The 17,087-nt window shown below is 46.9% G+C and overlaps 1 protein-coding gene across 1 annotated transcript in view; it reads right to left on the minus strand.

Annotated features, from left to right (window-relative positions):
- FSTL1 (follistatin like 1) overlaps positions 1-17,087 on the minus strand; it is a 62,967-nt gene that overhangs the window by 19,496 nt on the left and 26,384 nt on the right. Inside the window, exons 3-5 of the mRNA XM_066241240.1 lie at positions 3,957-4,061; positions 1,099-1,228; positions 250-282 (exon numbers count right to left, since the gene is read on the minus strand). Coding sequence (XP_066097337.1) covers positions 250-282; positions 1,099-1,228; positions 3,957-4,061 — 268 coding nt within the window. The remainder of the gene's footprint in view (positions 1-249; positions 283-1,098; positions 1,229-3,956; positions 4,062-17,087) is intronic.

The following is a 17,087-nucleotide window of genomic DNA, read 5'->3' on the forward strand; positions in this document are numbered from 1 at the left end:
AGTTCAATCACTACTTAGCAAAAATGCAAAACACAGTCAGCATTCTGACTCAACCAGATGCTTCAAATGGCAAACACAAAAAATAAAGTTTTGCAGTTTTGAGCTGCGCCGCTGAGTGACAGTTGTGGGTCACAAGGGGTGACGCATGGAAAATCTTGTGATCTTCAGCAAGGATTGTGGAACATGAAATTTCCATCATGAAAAGAATCCCCCCCCTAAGATGCACACTGTAGAAAAACAGGCACTCACCTGGGCTAGCAGACGGACTTACAAATTTCTTCTCTGAAAGACAAAAGGAGAAGATGCATAATGCAAAGTGAAGAAAAAAGAAAATTTCTGTATATTACTAGGATTAAAACTGCTCCACATTAAAGGGAACACTTGTACCCCTTTCATCATTTCGTCTTAAGTTCTTGTCTCCTTTCCTTCTTCCAGGACCCAAGTTTGGGGGTCTTTGCTTTCCTGCTTTGTTTGATATTTTGGGGCCACTGAGTTCCCTCCTGGTGTCACACCTCATCCCGCTAGGTTGAGGGGTTAGGGAGGTCACTGGGACTCTGAGAATTCATATGGAATCACGACGGACACGGAAATGGAGTGGAGACCAACGTGTGGGAAATAGCTTCTTGTTTCTCCAGTGAAATTCAAGTGTAAGAAAAGCTAGGCAGGGGGCTAGTGTCTAATTAGCAACAAGCACAGGACCCCTTCCCTCTTATTCTAATGCCAGTGGTTTCCGTGTAAAATAGGAGAAATATAATACTACCAGGACTGACTGGTACCCACCTTTAAAAAGCATGGGAAAAGTTGAAATTTACCTGCTTTTTAAAAAGATACAGAAGTCACTTAAACACTTCCTTATTATTACTGATGACTATTATTGATGTGGTTCCCTACCCACTATCCAGCTGCAGACAGAGCAGGATGCCCCTCCTCCCTCTGGCGGGTCAGATGCAGGAAACCCTGGGCAGGGAGGGGCCTGGGCCATCCAGGATGAAGCCAGCAAACTCATGAATGTCCAGACAGAGTGAACAGGACTCCAGTGCTCCGCTCCCTGGCTCCTCACAGCTGCAGCTGGGATGGGGTGGCGAGAGTACTCCTTACCTTTGCAGTGTCCGTCGTAATTGACCTGGATTTTGGACCCAGTGAGGCAGGCGTCTCGATGCAGCTCACAGTGGTTGAGGTAGGTCTTGCCGTTGCTGCCGCACACAGGCCTCTTGTGAGGTTTGCATTGCTGAAACAGACCCGCAGAGGGCGTTCGTGCCGGCACACACATGCGCACTCAGCGCCATCCTGGGAGGGTGCCCTGCCAGTGGAGACGGCCTCTATCCAACCCGGGCAGAGAGGCCGCAGCTCTGGCACCTGTAACCCTACCCCACTCAGTGTTGGAGGCACTTTATCCCCTTGCAGCCCACAGGGCCCTGTGTGCTGATCCTGGTTCAGGGTCACCGTCTCTATTGAGTGAAGATGCAGAACCCCCTCCTGGGCTCACCCCCATCGAATGAGCAGAAAGGGAATTTTCAGAGAAGTAAGGAATTTGGATTTTCCATCACTTTATAGAAAGTAAAGTCACTCAGTTCCTTTGAGTGATCTAAGATCCCTTGAAATTCCAACGTTCTATGACACAAACAGCCAGAGCTGAGAGGTGGCAATGTGGAGACTGAAAGCAGGTAAACACCCCGTCTCTGCAACTCCTCCACGGCTGAACCCCAAGAATCACTGCTCTCTTGCTTTGTTTAGTATTTTGGGGCCATTCTGTTTTCCTCCTAATCTTACAATGCCTGTTGTGAGGCTGAGGGTGGGGGTGCCTGTGTCTTTGTGAAGTACTAAAGAGAGAATCGTTACAGACGAGGACATGGACTAAAGTTTGCTTGGCAACTCGGTTCTACTTAGCCTATTTACAGGGCCATGGTCACAGGCAAGTTCAGTTTCTTAAGACTCTTGTGACTTTTAAAAGGAGAGAAGGAAAGGCAAGTTTGGCTCAGACCTAATAAAGGCACCAAAGCAAGAAAGAGCCGATGTAGTGAAAGAAACATGGAGCACTGGGGCCGGAAGTCCAACCTTTCCCATTCACAGACGGGAATACCAAAGCCAGAAGGACAGATGTTTAGCAGATGCTTAGTACTGAGTTCTACCATGCACTGGGCACTGGGCAAAGCCAGAATGGTCTCTGACTTCATGGCATCCAGTGGCAACTAGCCTGCTCAAAATCACTCAACTGGGCCCTGGCCAGTTGGCTCAGCGGTAGAGCGTTGGCCTGGTGTGCGGGGGACCCGGGTTCGATTCCCGGCCAGGGCACATAGGAGAGGCGCCCATTTGCTTCTCCACCCCCCCCCCCTTCCTCTCTGTCTCTCTCTTCCCCTCCCGCAGCCAAGGCTCCATTGGAGCAAAGATGGCCCGGGCGCTGGGGATGGCTCCTTGGCCTCTGCCCCAAGCGCTAGAGTGGCTCTGGTTGCGGCAGAGCGACGCCCCGGAGGGGCAGAGCATCGCCCCCTGGTGGGCAGAGCATCGCCTGTGGTGGGCGTGCCGGGTGGATCCCGGACGGGCACATGCGGGAGTCTGTCTGACTATCTCTCCCCATTTCCAGCTTCAGAAAAATACAAAAAAACCCCACAAAAAACAAAAAAAAACTCAACTGTATGGGGCTGAGCTGAGAGCCAACGCCAGGTTTCTGAACCCCAAGTCTGGGCTTCAGCCACCACAGTGTCCAGGGCACCTCCATGAGGCCCTGCCAGGGTCCCCAGCGCATCCGCTTTTCAGGTTTCTAAATTGGAGGGCTTCCTTTCTAGGGCAATAGATCAGGATCCTTCACTTGGGTAACAAGTTGGGTGTATTTATTTGGAGAAAGACAGACGTGTTTCCAGGCCTGGGTTGGTTTCATAGAAAGGGGTAAAAGGGCACACATCCAGGGTCTTTATGTTTGCCCAGAGAGTGAGAACTTATCAGAATCCTGCTTGCGAAAGAAATATTTCTCAAAGACTCACTCTGCTTTTTTTTTTTTTTAATTTATTGATTTTAGAGAGAAAGAGGAAAGGAGAGAGAGAGAAATATCGATTTGTTGTTCCACTTATTAATGCATTCACTGGTAGATTCTTGTATGTGCCCAAACTTGGCATATTGAGACAATATTCTAACCAATGGAGCTACCTGGCTAAGGCCTCGCTTTGCTCTTTATAGTTCATTAAAAACCAAAGCAAACCTGAAAACCCTGCATTCTGTCTATTTTGTTAAACTTGCACATCCTTTGACCTAGCAAGCCCTAGTGGGAATCAACCCTAGAGAATAAAAGCAGCAGCATGTAAGGCTATTTGCACAAGGATGTTATTGTTTAGTTGGAAACAAACTAAGCGTCCATCTATAGGAAAATAATTATACAAATCTGATTCACTTATACCGCTAAAGATTATGCAGCTACTAAAATACTGAGTTACAACTATACATGTTGACCTGCAGGGCTTCCCATGATATATGAACGCGTACAAAATGCAAGTTGCACATATACATATCTATATATTAATAGATTGTGATCTTATTTTTGTATAAAATAGAAGGAACCCCTATATGTTTATAGTAGCAAAGTAAAAAAAAAGGGGGAACAAATATATAATAAACTGTTAATACTGGTTAACTCAGACTAACGGGATTTAAAGGTTCCGTGGAAGATTATTAACTTTAGGTTTGTACAATTCTCTGTACTTATTTGACTTACATAAAGCAATGATTAATTTTGTAATTTAAAAATCTTATAAAGCTAAACATTTTTTTTAAAAAGAAAAAATATCCTTGTATTGACATCTGATTTTTAACTCCTGGGATGAAAATTCCATACTTTTCAGCTAGGCAGGGTGTGCTTTTATGAAGATGATGAAGTTGTTGGCACTGCTGTGCCGACGTGGCAGCTCCCGCGAGGCAGCCGCCCTGGCCTGGGCCACTGTCCTCTGGCCCCCGGCCTCGGGACTTACCTCAATGCAGAGGCAGGTGGGCTCTCCCTTCTCTGTGACGGCGCACTCCCGGCCGGCTCCACAAAACACATTGGCACAGATCTTGGACTTGCTCTTTAGTTCTTCCTAAAATACAAAATCATAAAGAAAACCATGCCACTGAAACAAGCCCATCATGGGATGAGCCAATGGGTGGCGATTATCTTTTAGGCCCAGGGCTCAGTCTAGAGTCATGGCTCGTGGGGTTGAGGGGCCCCGAACAGCAAGAATTTGTTCCCAGCAGCCAGCACCAGCCTTGCCCGCACTGTTCCAGCCCAGGCCGACTCTGAGTCCCTAAGATAGTTTCTTAAAGAGCTAGAGCTCCTATCTTGCAGCCTCCCTTTCTTCTAAGAAGGTTTACTGGGTAATATAGTATCATCCATTACATGCCAACCCTACCCTAAGGCATGGAGATATGAGGGCACAGTCCTTATCCTCAAGAAACTCCAGGACTCTCTGAGGAAACACAAACAGCGATCTTAGAGAGCAATGTGGAAACATCAGGGAGCTAGAGGGGAGAGAGGGCAGGAAGCACATGAGCGACTCTGAGACAGGAGGCCTTCACTGATCCGAGAGGCTGAAGAATAGACTAGGCAGAAATGGAAACACTGGAGAGAAATATGGATATCCGAGGGACCAAACTCTCACTGAGGAGCGTTCAAGGCAGAATCATCCAAAAGGCAAAAGAAGAGAGGCTAAGCCATTGAAACATGGGTCTGCAATTTGATATGGTTTTATTCAGCCCCTGTCCACATCTGCCAATAACTGCAAGACCAAGAGGGCCAAACCATCTGACAAGCAGCAGAACTATCCTCAAACCTCTTATGGTCAGACATTCCTGTTCAGACACGCACCAGAACTAAAAAGGCAGGGACTGGCTCCAGTCTGTGCCTCCGAAATGTGGGTGTCTGGCATCACTCATCTGTCAGTGGCACATTTATTCTCTCACGTTAATTGGAGGCTAAAAGCCAGTCCTACCTCATTTGCCACTCAGGCCAGCAGGAGTGGTGGCTGAAGGAAGGAGAATGTGATTCCTCCAGCCACTCTTCCTGACTGGCTGCACAAGCAATCAATCACCACAGGCCTCTGGCCCCTGGTCACTGGGGTGACACTGGTTGTGACAAAGCCGACAAAGATGGCAGGAGCTGTGCTGGGGTCATGGAATTGGCTGTAAGAAAGGTGAGGATGGGACCTAAGATTCTGCCCTTCAGGTCATGTCTACTATGTCATGCGAGAACTCACACTCACAAACTAACTTCGGACAGTAAATTCTTAAGGCTGGTAAATGTTTTATATCCAAGAATAAGTCAAAGAAAGCAAAAACAACAACAACAACAAAAACCAAAGTAGATAGTGAGAGCTGAAAGGCTGGGTCCAATATAGCTGGTGTGTTGTCACCTGGAAGCTGCTTTGCAAACTCCAGGTTACCATTTTGTCTCCTGAGCCAGCCTGCTTGTCACACAAGGCTCCCATTGGTCTAGACACCCTTGGCATGCTCACACTTCATTGGTTCACATGCTGTTGCTACACCCATTCTTTTTTGGATGTTGCTAAGGCGAATTCAATAAAGCTGGCTGGCAGGAAAGAAAAGAGGAAGTAATTCCCAGAAGGCCGGGAGGACTGGAGAGCTGTTGTTTGGAGATAAAAATCTAGCTTATTTCTAGGCAGAGCCCAGCCCTCTCGGAACCTGTGCCCGGGAAAAGAAAGCGGCTCTGAAGAGGAAGCGGAAAAGGCTATCGCTGACCAGTGTAAAAAAAAAATGATCTCAGATAAGACTATCTTCTGCCCTTCCTGTTAGGAAACAACCTGTGAATAGAGGGATACAGACAAATATGTAACCCTCTGTGAGTGTGTCACAGGAGTTAGATACAGATGCATAAAAAAGCATGCTCAGGTATAAGCCCCCACTGACACACCAGGCAGCACACGTGGCAGTCCTCGTGGGCAGACACCCACAACCTTTAGCACTCATTAGCTGTGTCTAACTAGTCACGTCAATCCTGTCAGCCTCAGTTTCCTCCTCTGTAAATCAGGGATAAAGACCAACCCTGCCCTGTGATGATGGAATGAAATAACAGATTTGGAAGTGCAGCATCAACTAAAATGAACTGCCTATGAAAAGTGATTAATGTTAATGCTCACAGAGCTTCCTGCAGAATAGCATGTGGCATTTATGGAGCCTCTTTTTAGTCTTATATTGTTGTTTTTAGTGAGTATTAAAAATAAAAGCTTTTAGTTGTAGGCTGAATTCAACCCTAGTAATTTTGCAGAAACAGTTCTCAAAAATCTCTGTAAGAAAACAGATACTCTTTATTTAAAATATAAAGAATAAAATTTACAAAGTGTTTCCATACATATGATGTCATCTTACTGTGTGGACAACCTTGCAAGAACATGTATGCTATTAGCCCCATTTCATAGATGAGAATACTAAAGATCAGAAAGATCAAGGAACTTCCCCAAGGTCCCAAAGCTAAAAACGCCAGGAGCTAGGATTCCAACTCAGACCCTCAGAAAATAGATGATTAAGTTCCCATTTATGAATACCTGGCACCACTTGACCAGGCGGTGGCGCAGTGGATAAAGCGTAGGACTGGGATGCCGAGGACCCAGGTTTGAGACCCTAAGGTCGCCAGCTTGAGCGCGGGCTCATCTGGTTTGAGCAAAGCTCACCAGCATGAACCCAAGGTCACTGGCTCGAGCAAGGGGTTATTCAGTCTGCTGAAGGCCTGCGATCAAGGCACATAAGAGAAAGCAATCAATGAACAACTAAGGCGTTGCAACGAAAAACTAATGACGCTTCTCATCTCTCTCCATTCCTGTCTGTCTGTCCCTATCTATCCCTCTCTCTGATTCTTTCTGTCTCTGTAAAAATAAATAAATAAATAAATACCCAGCACCATGCTAACTGATTTTTTATTACATGTTATCTTATTTAAGCTCTACAACAATGCCATAAAATCAACATCATAATTATTCTCATTTTACAGATGAGGGAATTGAGCCTTATAGGATAAATAAATAGAAAGTTGCAAAGGTAGGATTCTACCCAATCTAAAGAAAAAGGTTTTTTTTTAGAGAGAGAGACAGAGACAGACAGGAAGGGAGAGAGATGAGAAGCATCAACTCATAGTTGTGGCACCTTGGTTGTTCACTGACTGCTTTCTCATATGTGCCTTGACCAGGGAGCTCCAGCATAGCCAATGACCCCTTGCTCAAGCCAGTAACCAGGGGCTCATGTCTATGATCCCACGCTCAAACCGGCCACTCCACATTCAAGCTGGTTAGCCTGTGCTCAAGCCAGATGAGCCTGCGCTCAAGTGAGATTTCCTAACAGCAACAATGGGGCTTCAACCTGGGTCCTCAGCATCCCAGACTGATGCTCTATCTACTGCTCCACCACCTGGTCAGGCAAGGAAAAGTTGTTTTATATTTATTTTCATGCCCAGATGATTTAAGGTTGAGGAAATTATAATGAGGGTGTGATTTTCATAGTTAGTAAATGTCAGGAGCAAGTGTTTAACACTGCTGTCAGAGATAGATTTTAATTCCCACATTCCACATCTGCTCTTTAGTTGCCCTGGTAGTGGACAAGGCACTGTCTTTAAACCTCAGTTTCCTCATGTGTACAATGAGACCGCTGATCTCTGCGAGGGCTGTGTGCGGATTAAATGAGATGTACTGAAGTGGCCATCATTAGAGTGTAAAACATTTTCAAACAATTTTCTCACTGAGATGCTGTTACCTCTTTGGGCTGTCATGTCTCCACCCATCTTTTCTTACATGAAATGACTATACTGAGAGCAAGAGGCCAGACTGAATGGAAAAAATGAAGGGCCTACTAAGCCCTGCTATTCTGTTTGAAGATCACAGAGAAATGCTCATTACAAAAGCATTCCTCCTTGCATGTAGCATATCTGTCGATAGGTGGCAATCTCTCTCTGTCTCACAGAGCGCAGAGCCGCAATGCAGAGTGCAGCTCCTCCCAGCTCCTGCAGCTCCTCCCAGCTCCTCCTCTGCAAGATGTGGTGGGAGGTGGGAGTTTGGAGCAGGTGCTCTGCAGGCACCAGCAGGGGGAACCAAGAACTGGGGATTTGCCAATGTCGGAAAGAATGTCTTGCTCTGGCTGGATAGCTTGGCTTGTTAAAGCACTGTCCTGAAGCACAGAGGTTGCTGGTTTGATCCCCAATCAGGGCACATACAGGAGCAGATTGATGTTCCTGCTTCTATCTCTCTCTTTCCCTTTCTCACTAAAGTCAATAAATGAATGTCAAAACATTAAAAAAAAAAAAAAAAAGAAAGAATGTCTTCCCTGAAACCCTCATGGTTTTCCCCAATTCTTCCCATTCACAGGCATGCTTGTGAATGAAACCAACAATGAAGAAAATTTTCTCCCAAGAGGTGGCTTCTTCTTCTTTTTCTTTTTTGAGAGAGAGAGAGAGAGGGAGGAAGGGAGAGATAAGTATCAACTTACAGTTGTGGCACACTAGTTGTTCTTTGATTGCTTTCTCATATGTGCCTTGACATGGGGGGTGGGCTCCAGCCCCAGACAGGGAACCCTTGCTCAAGCCAGGAACCTTGGGCTCAAGCCAGTGACCATGGAGTCATCTCTATGATCCCATGCTAACCTCGGCGACTCCATGCTCAAGCCAGATGAGCCCACACTCAAGGAGGTGACCTCAGGGTTTCGAACCTGGGTCCTCAGTGCCCCAGGCCAATGCTGTATCCACTGTGCCACCTCCTGGTCAGGGAAAAGGTGGTTTCTTTGTGCCATTGAAGGCCCTTTCCCATGGCCTTGGCCAGTTGGCCCAGTGGTAGAATATCAGTCCATGGTTCAATTCCTGGTCAGGGCACAAAGAAGAAGTGACCATCTGCTTCTCTACCCTTCTCCTTCCCCCTTCTCTCTTTTTCTCTTCTCCTTCCGCAGCCATGGCTCAATTAGTTCAAGCGCACTGGTCCTAGGTGCTGAGGATGGCTCCAGGAAGCCTCTGCCTCAGGTGCTAAAAGTAGCTCAGTTGTGAGCATGGCTCCAGATGGGCAGAGTGTCAGCCCTAGGTGGGGGTTGCTGGGTGGATCCCAGTCAGGGCACATGTGGGAGTCTGTCTCTCTATCTTCCCTACTCTCACTTGGAAAAAGAAGAAAAAAAAAGAAAGTCCCTCCCCAAGCCCTATCTGCCTTGGGAGCAGCAGTGTCAGGAGCATTCCCGAAGCTCCTAGAAACTTCCTCAGGGTGGTAGGTGGCATTACCCATCTGCTGAGTGACTGACTTTGAGCGGGAGAGAATATGTTGAGATGTTCATTGCAAGAACTCGCTCCCGGGAAGGGAGGGGTGTGGCACGGCAGAGAGCGATGAGGCAGGGCAGCAGGTGTCGGGGAGCAGGCCTTGCCGGTGGAGCGAGGGGCTCTCTGTGGGTCTGACGGGCAGTGAGGACCTTGGGAAGTTTGAAGCAGGGCCAGCGACACAATGAATACGGTGCTTTGGCATACTGTGTCTGGTCTCTTCCAACTTGGATATTCCAAGTCCAAGTGCAGGGCAGCCTGGATAGAGAGAGGCTGGAGGCAGGGGAACCAACCTACCACGTGTGAGGCACAGATCTTGAGGGGGGGGTGTGACTGCTAGAGCCCGATGCTAATATTAATTAGAGCGCCTACAACTGAGTGAGGCTCTTCACAGATAGCTCTGTCCTCACAACGTCTGAGAAGGTTTCCATCTTTTTAGTTCCATGTAACAGACGGGGAAGATTTTAAGATTTAGAAAAGCTGTGTAGGCCCTGGCCGGTTGGCTCAGTGGTGGAGCGTCGGCCTGGCGTGCGGGGCACCAGGGTTCGGTTCCCCGGCCAGGGCACATAGGAGAAGCACCCATTTGCTTCTCCACCCCCCCCCTTCCTCTCTGTCTCTCTCTTCCCCTCCCGCAGCCGGGGCTCCATTGGAGCAGGGATGGCCCGGGCGCTGGGGATGGCTCCTTGGCCTCTGCCCCAGGCGCTGGAGTGGCTCTGGTCGTGGCAGAGCGACGCCCCGGAGGGGCAGAGCATCACCCCTGGTTGGTGTGCTGGGTGGATCCCGGGCGGGTGCATGTGAGAGTCTGTCTGACTATCTCTCCCCGTTTCCAGCTTCAGAAAAATACAAAAAATAAAAATAAAAAAATAAAAAGAAAAGCTGTGTAATGTACAGAGGCTATATAACTAGTGGGAGCTGAGTCATGATTGGCACTCAGGTCAGTCTGACCCCAGAGCCTTGATGATACTCCTTTACCAAGAACAGTCAAGGGCGCGAGCTTTGGAGAGAGGGTACAGCTACAAGGGCAGGCACAGGGAGAGGTCACAGAGGACAACACAGTTCTCACAAATGAAACAGAAGTATTTGCTTTACCACCTAACAATTGCAGCAATCAGGTCCCAAGCCTGTATGAGAATTTCATCTACATACAGATAAGCACACTGGCTTATGAATATCCCCTAGAAGTGTGAGGTCACAGGTACACAAACCCATCTGTCTGAATGCACCTGGGAGAATGTGACTGATTGGGGAGAGGAGGCATGTTCTGGAAGTGTAGCAACCCTGACATACTGATAAAAATCAACAAAATACTTGCTTCCAATAGAGAAGCATCAGGTTTCTAGCTTTATCCATCTACAGCATCTCCCCAACTTGCTTCTACGTTGTTTTCAATTATGGCTGCAAGCGATGCTCTGGGGACTTGGTACCATGGTTACTTTGCACAATACAAACTTCTCTTGGCAAAGACTGATGGGGAGCACTGTTGACTTTTGCGAGGGCAAAACTTCCTCTCTGAGTAACTGTCAGCCTCAGCATGACAATTTTCATTAGTCTGTAATTTTTACTATCATTTTTGATTCTTAAACCTTTTTGGGATAGGCAGACAGGGGTTATCTCTAAGGCCCATCCAGAGGTAGCATCCGATAATGAAGAAGAAACTGAGATTCACGCACAGCTACATGTGACCAGTCCAAGACCCAGTGGGGCCTGACCTGAGATTTCCAAACTTTAATCCTGCCCTGTTTCCACTAAACCACTTTGCCTCTTTACAAATCAAACCTAGAGTGTTGTCTTGGATCCAAGGTCTAAAAAAACAGGAAATACTTTTGCAACTGAAAAAGCAAGTTATTTGCAAAACCACCACTAGAGGTGATCGTGTGTGTCTGAGTCTCTGCGTCGACCAATCTTAAGTCTGAACATAAAATATGCTTTGAATGTTTAAAAAAAGTCTTCTGAAGTAAAGCAGTTTCTGGAAGAGCAGTGTGCTTTGGCAGGGGAGAAAGCTCATAAGCAAAGGCATAAAACTGCATCTTAATATAGCGTCAGTCACTCACATGAACTGGGTTGGCTCTGTGCCTTCTGTCCCTTTATTTCTTCCCAACTTTCTTTTTGAAAAAAACAAAAACAAAACACAAACAGCCTTTACGTGAGCCAAGGTGGAATTTGGGCTCCGCATGCCACTAATCTGTGATAGAGCGGTTCTGTTGACGAGAAAAGCTCTCCTTGCTCTGCCAGAATTAGTCATGGAAATTTCACAGAAACACCAGGCCCCTCAGATTCGCCCAGCATCATGGAGTTGGGGACAAAGGAGCTCACAGAACCGGGGAGAACAGGAGACCCTGGTGGGCATAGGGCGGGATGCTGGCTGCTCCCGGGAGATCATTCTAGAATGGAACCTAGTAGCCCAAGCTTGAGAACGCCAAGGAGAAAGCAGAACCCCTTTAACGCCTTGCAATCTAGCAGGAGCACCACGTGACCTAGCTAAGTTCTGATTCCTTTCTCTGAAAAGAACATATTGGCACATCCTACATATTCAGGAAAAGAGGAAGGAGTGGTGCCATCCAGCAGATGTCCTCACAAGCCTGGCAGTAGGCATTGCATTTGCAGGGACAGTGTTCCCCTGTGCTCACAACCAAGCCCTCATCTCGACTTTATGCACCAGAACCAGATCCAGATTTTGTGGGGCGGACGCTTAAAAAATCTGAGGGGCCCTCGTTAAGAAAAAGATTATGCAATGATGGCTGTAAAATTGGGCACAGGGCCTTAAATGGGGTCTGGTAATAGGTCTGAAACTGAAGTTTGATTAGCTTCACAGTAAATCTGACACTCCATCTAGCCTATATTTTCTTCAGAAACAAGAAGGTGTCTGCACCTTTGGTCTGGTAGAGTCTTATTTAATATTTTATGCACATATAGCTTATCTCAAGGAGACCGAACGCTTGTGCATTTTGGCTTCCCACAGACCCACCACATTGTCCGCCTGAAAAAATGCTTAGTGAATGTTTTTTACATTAAATGTCATTTGGGGTCCATTCAGATTAGTGTCAGTGGCCAGTGACAATGGCATTCAGGATGTTTGAGGGAAGGCATGGCTGGGCTTTATGACATCAAAATAAAGGATGTATCTATCACCCAAAAGGATTAAGCTTTACTCGATAAAAAAAATCTATTAAGGACCTGTCATTCAAGAATTATCCATTTCTTCTTTGTATTAATGTCTATGTTCAGCCTCTATCAGAGCTTATGGGATAACACGCTCTCGACACTTTTTACTCAGGTGCTAATTAATCTATTGTGTCCCTGAAAAGAACTACTTTTGAAATTCAAACGGGACAAAGCTGCCTACCTTAACCATTGTCTTTATTATTTTACAGATTCTGTCACATTCTCAAAGTGTCTGCCCTGTCAGACGGAAGGACCTGAGCCACCATCTTCAGAGGGAGCCCTTCCTCTGGAATGCCTCCCTTCCATACACTGGGTCTTTCTCGCGGTGGCCCAGACACACACAGCATCCGGACGCCTGGTTTCTCCACAATGCTAAGCTCAGTTTTCTGTGATGGTCCCGTCCAGTCCTAGCAGAAGTATACAGCAGCATTTGGTGAGCACCTACAGAGTTAGAAATCTGCTAGCCACTTCCATACAGTTCTGAAAATAATCTCACAAGCGTCTAGTTCAGGGGTCTCCAAACTACGGCCCGCGGGCCACATGCGGCCCCCTGAGGCCATTTATCCGGCCCCCGCCACACTTCCTGAAGGAGCACCTCTTTCATTGGTGGTCAGTGATAGGAGCATAGTTCCCATTGAAATACTGGTCAGTTTGTTGATTTAAATTTACTTGTTCTTTATTTTAAATATTGTATTTGTTCCTGTTTTTTTTTTTTTTTACTTTAAAATAAGATATGTGCAGTGTGCATAGGGATTTGTTCATAGTTTTTTTTTATAGTCCGGCCCTCCAATGGTCTGAGGGACAGTGAACTGGCCCCCTGTGTAAAAAGTTTGGGGACCCCTGGTCTAGGAGGTGGAAGGGTTCATCTCTATTGGCAGTGAGAAGACGGTGAGTCCGAACTGTCCCCGCACCTGCAGAGGGTGTTTCTGCTCTCTGCTTTCAGGTCCTGGTCCACGGTGATGAGCTGGGGTGTCTCGCCCTGGGGTCTCCTAAACTCAGGGCCCTCCAGTGACTCCACTGACTGAAACGCTCCCCAATACCAGCCTATCGTCCTCAGAGTTATCCCTGGGAGTGCCCACGATAACCAGTCGTCTTCCTAAAGACTGTTTTTTGCAAGTTCCCTACTTTCACCTGTTAAGATTCTTTAGAACACCTGGGCAGAACCAATTAACCCAGACCATCTTCTGCTGTGAATTCGCCTGTTAGATTTGAGCATGCTCTTTTCATTTTCCATTCTCCAACTATCTGCCTAAGATTGGCCTACTTTAATGGACAAAGTAGGGATCCAGATAGTCCTCTAGTCTTCAGTAAAGGACGAAGCAAGTAATTTAAACCCATCAGAAAGCATATTTGCTGAGCGCCCATAATGACAAAACAAGAATAGCAATGGTCTGTGACCAGCATGGTGCAAGCTCTATGGCATAAACTCAAAAGGAGTGCCCTCTGCCTTCGCAGCAGTTTCTAACCTAGTCAGGACGACGAACCCGACACACACAGACCAACGCAGTCCTAAGGAAGCGGGGCTGACTCCAGGAGGTGGGGCTTCGTGGGCGGAACGGGACTTGGGCTGAGCCCTGAAGAATGGTAGGCTCTGGATGGAAACCCTGGAGGTTTTGAGCAGGAGGGTCTTCAGAATAGTTTGGCAGTAATGTATGGGAAGAAATGGGTGAGGAGGAACTAACTGGAGGCATAAGGAAATCAGCTAGGTGATGAGAGTCCCTTAGAAGATGGGGGCAGGGATACAGAGAAAGGAAGGAATCCAAGAGAAATTTCTGAAGGTCAAGGAGGTCTGGCAACATACCGAATGGAGGCGAGGAAGGAGTGAATCTGGAGAGCTGCCAAGATCTTTGGCTTTGAGAGCCTGGGAGGCTGCTGGTGTGCCTGTCGGAGACGAAGCCATGGACGGGCCCAGTGGGGGAGGGGCACGCAATGACGAGTCAGTGACGGGCTCGAGTCTGAGGGATGTAAAACACCCCACCGACAGCTGAAATTAAAGGACTAGGGATGCACATCTGGACATCATCCGCGTAGGAGTGAGAAATGCAGCCAAGAGAAGAAATGAGCTCAGGGAGAAAGGGTGGACATGGAGGGCCGAGGGCAGCTGAGGAGAGGAAGGGACAGGATGTGCACCGAGAGGGGCAGGAAGGAGAACAGGCTTCCACCAGCCCACATGGGGTCTTTGTGCAAATCGGGAAAGGTGCCTTCCCCTCTGGGCAGGTTGCAGGGCTTGACAAGCAGGGTGCAGGCTGCAATCCAGCCCCCCTCACTTTCTGTGCAATGAACAGCCCGCTTACCGTGTGAGGGCTCTGAAGGCAAAGCAGCCAGGCAAGCAGAGTAGGCGCATTCAGAAAACTGGGAGCAAAACTAGGCAGTTTAGAGAGCTCCAAGAAATGGATGCCACTGTATAAGAAATGACTTGGCAAATATTAGAATGAGACTCCTCCCCACCCCTGCCATAAAAAGCCTTTAAACCTCTGCTAAAACCTAAACCAGTAACCCAGAGGGCAGACCAGACAGAGGCACTGAGGTTCTATGTAAAGCAAACTGATGCAGAAGCCTGGAGGTAGGCCCTGACATTTAGTTGCCTCTAACACACTGTGTGGCTTAGGGCAAGGTGCTTAATCTCTCTGGTCCTCAGTCTCCCCATCCATGAAAAAGAGGGATTGTAGATGTGCCCAAGTCCCTTAAACTGTTAGGATTCTCTTAATTAGAAAGTACAAGAATTTACCATTTCAAATGTTTCTGAATACCAAACTGTATTTTCCCAGGAAAGCACCCAAATGCCCAAACTAAAGAAGACTGTTTACATATAGAACCTCTTGAGGATATTCCAGCGTTTTTGCTGGCAAATTAAAATTGGCTTTCACGGTCAAAGAAATAAGCAATGCTTTTCCATCCCCTCCTGGGACATGGCAGAGGAAATCAGGTGAGCAGTAATGGGACCCCAATCGAGTGGCCTTATTTCACTAACCTTAAGGGTCTGGAATCCTCTACTCCCCTAGAATGCCATTAATAACATTTTTATTCTATTTGTGTTTGCCTTGTAAGAAAAAAAGGAAAGAAAAGAAGGGAGAGAATGGTTAAAGGAAATTCACATGAGATTCACAATTCTTCATTTCTGCCAAGAATCTGTCACTGAAGTATGTCTGGGACTGCCAGGGCTCACATTTACTCAGCATTCATGGTCTAATTATTTCCACATGTAGTTCAAGGAGAGTGGTTGATTAAAAGTTAGAAAGAAAGAAAGAAAGAGAGAGAGAGAGGAAAGGAGAGAGAGAGGAAAGGAGGAAGAAAAAGAAAGAAAGAAAGAAAGAAAGAGAAAGAAAGAAAGAAAGAAAGAAAGAAAGAAAGAAAAGAAAGAAAGAAAGAAAGACAAAGAAAGAAAGAAGTCCACATACTTAAATCCCAATACCCTCAATTAAAGAAGGGAGACAGACCTAGGGCAGCTGTGGGAGTGTCCCTTACAGTGCCTGCCACATCTGGAACAACATTCCTGCACATTTTCACCACCCAAGCAAGCCAACCTTCCATCTCCCTAAGCTTCCAAGACCAGATAGGATTCACATTCATGGGCTTCTGAGTGGAATGTAAATTTATGCCCCTGCTTTGGTGGGAGGCAGGTGAGATAATGGATACAGTCTAAGAGCTAAGAGTTCTCTCCACCTTCCTGCCGCAGGGTCTACTGAATTTAGGTAGCCCCTGGCTAGTTCCTGACCCACACCTACTAAGGCAGAACGCCACTGTGGCAGGCAGAGAACTTGGGTTCCTACCCTGAACTGGGAAATAGTGCCCCTGCATCTGAGGCTCCTTTCCATTATCCCAATTTGCACATGGCTCTCCCTAAAACTCAAGGCTATACCACTGATCTCCAAGATGATTCACATGACCAGGCACTGTTTCAAATGCCTGACACTGTTACCTACTGGCATCTACTTGGCCACATTTAACAAGGTCTTTGGCACGTGGCTCAGAGTCTTCTTCCTCTCACCTGGGTAACTTCACTGCTAACGTGGCCTCAAGATGCTTGGCCTCCCTACCTCCAGTAACTCTGGTTACAAGGAGTTTCAGCTGTGCCTATGGGTAGAGCAGGTAGCCACAGTGTATTTAAGTCACAAGCAGACTAGAATACAAGGTATAGGACTCCTGAGGTTCTATATTTTGAAATGAGAACTCATTACTCTTTGAAAATGCCAGTACCATTAAGGATAGTTAGATGCTTCTTTAACCTTCAGGCGGGCAGAGAACGTCCTACAAGCCCAGCTAAAAAGATGTCACTATCTGGAAAGTCTGATTTATTGTCTGGATTGAAAAATTCTTCTTGTCCTTCAAAGCTTAGCTCAAGTTACACCAGTCCATCCTCAGTGACCTTTTCCTTTCGGTTGATATGAATTCCTTCTTCCTTCTCTGAACTTTCATTCCACTTTGTCGACGTATTTATTTTGATCACTTTTGAAATATTTTAATTGCTTGTACAGATTTTGTCTTCCCAGCTGAACTATAATTTCTAGAAGACAAGAATTATGTTTTAGAGTTCTTTCGTAGGTCCCAGCATAGTACCCTGCGCCATTAATCAACCTTTGTTGAAAACATAAAAGGGCTACTGAATCACACTGCCCTGAGGACTTGGAGTAGGGACAGACAGACAGGGCCTGTGCCAACTCCTCTCCTGGGG

Source organism: Saccopteryx bilineata, chromosome 8, assembly GCF_036850765.1.
Source record: "Saccopteryx bilineata isolate mSacBil1 chromosome 8, mSacBil1_pri_phased_curated, whole genome shotgun sequence".
In the NCBI taxonomy this organism is placed as follows: domain Eukaryota; kingdom Metazoa; phylum Chordata; class Mammalia; order Chiroptera; family Emballonuridae; genus Saccopteryx; species Saccopteryx bilineata.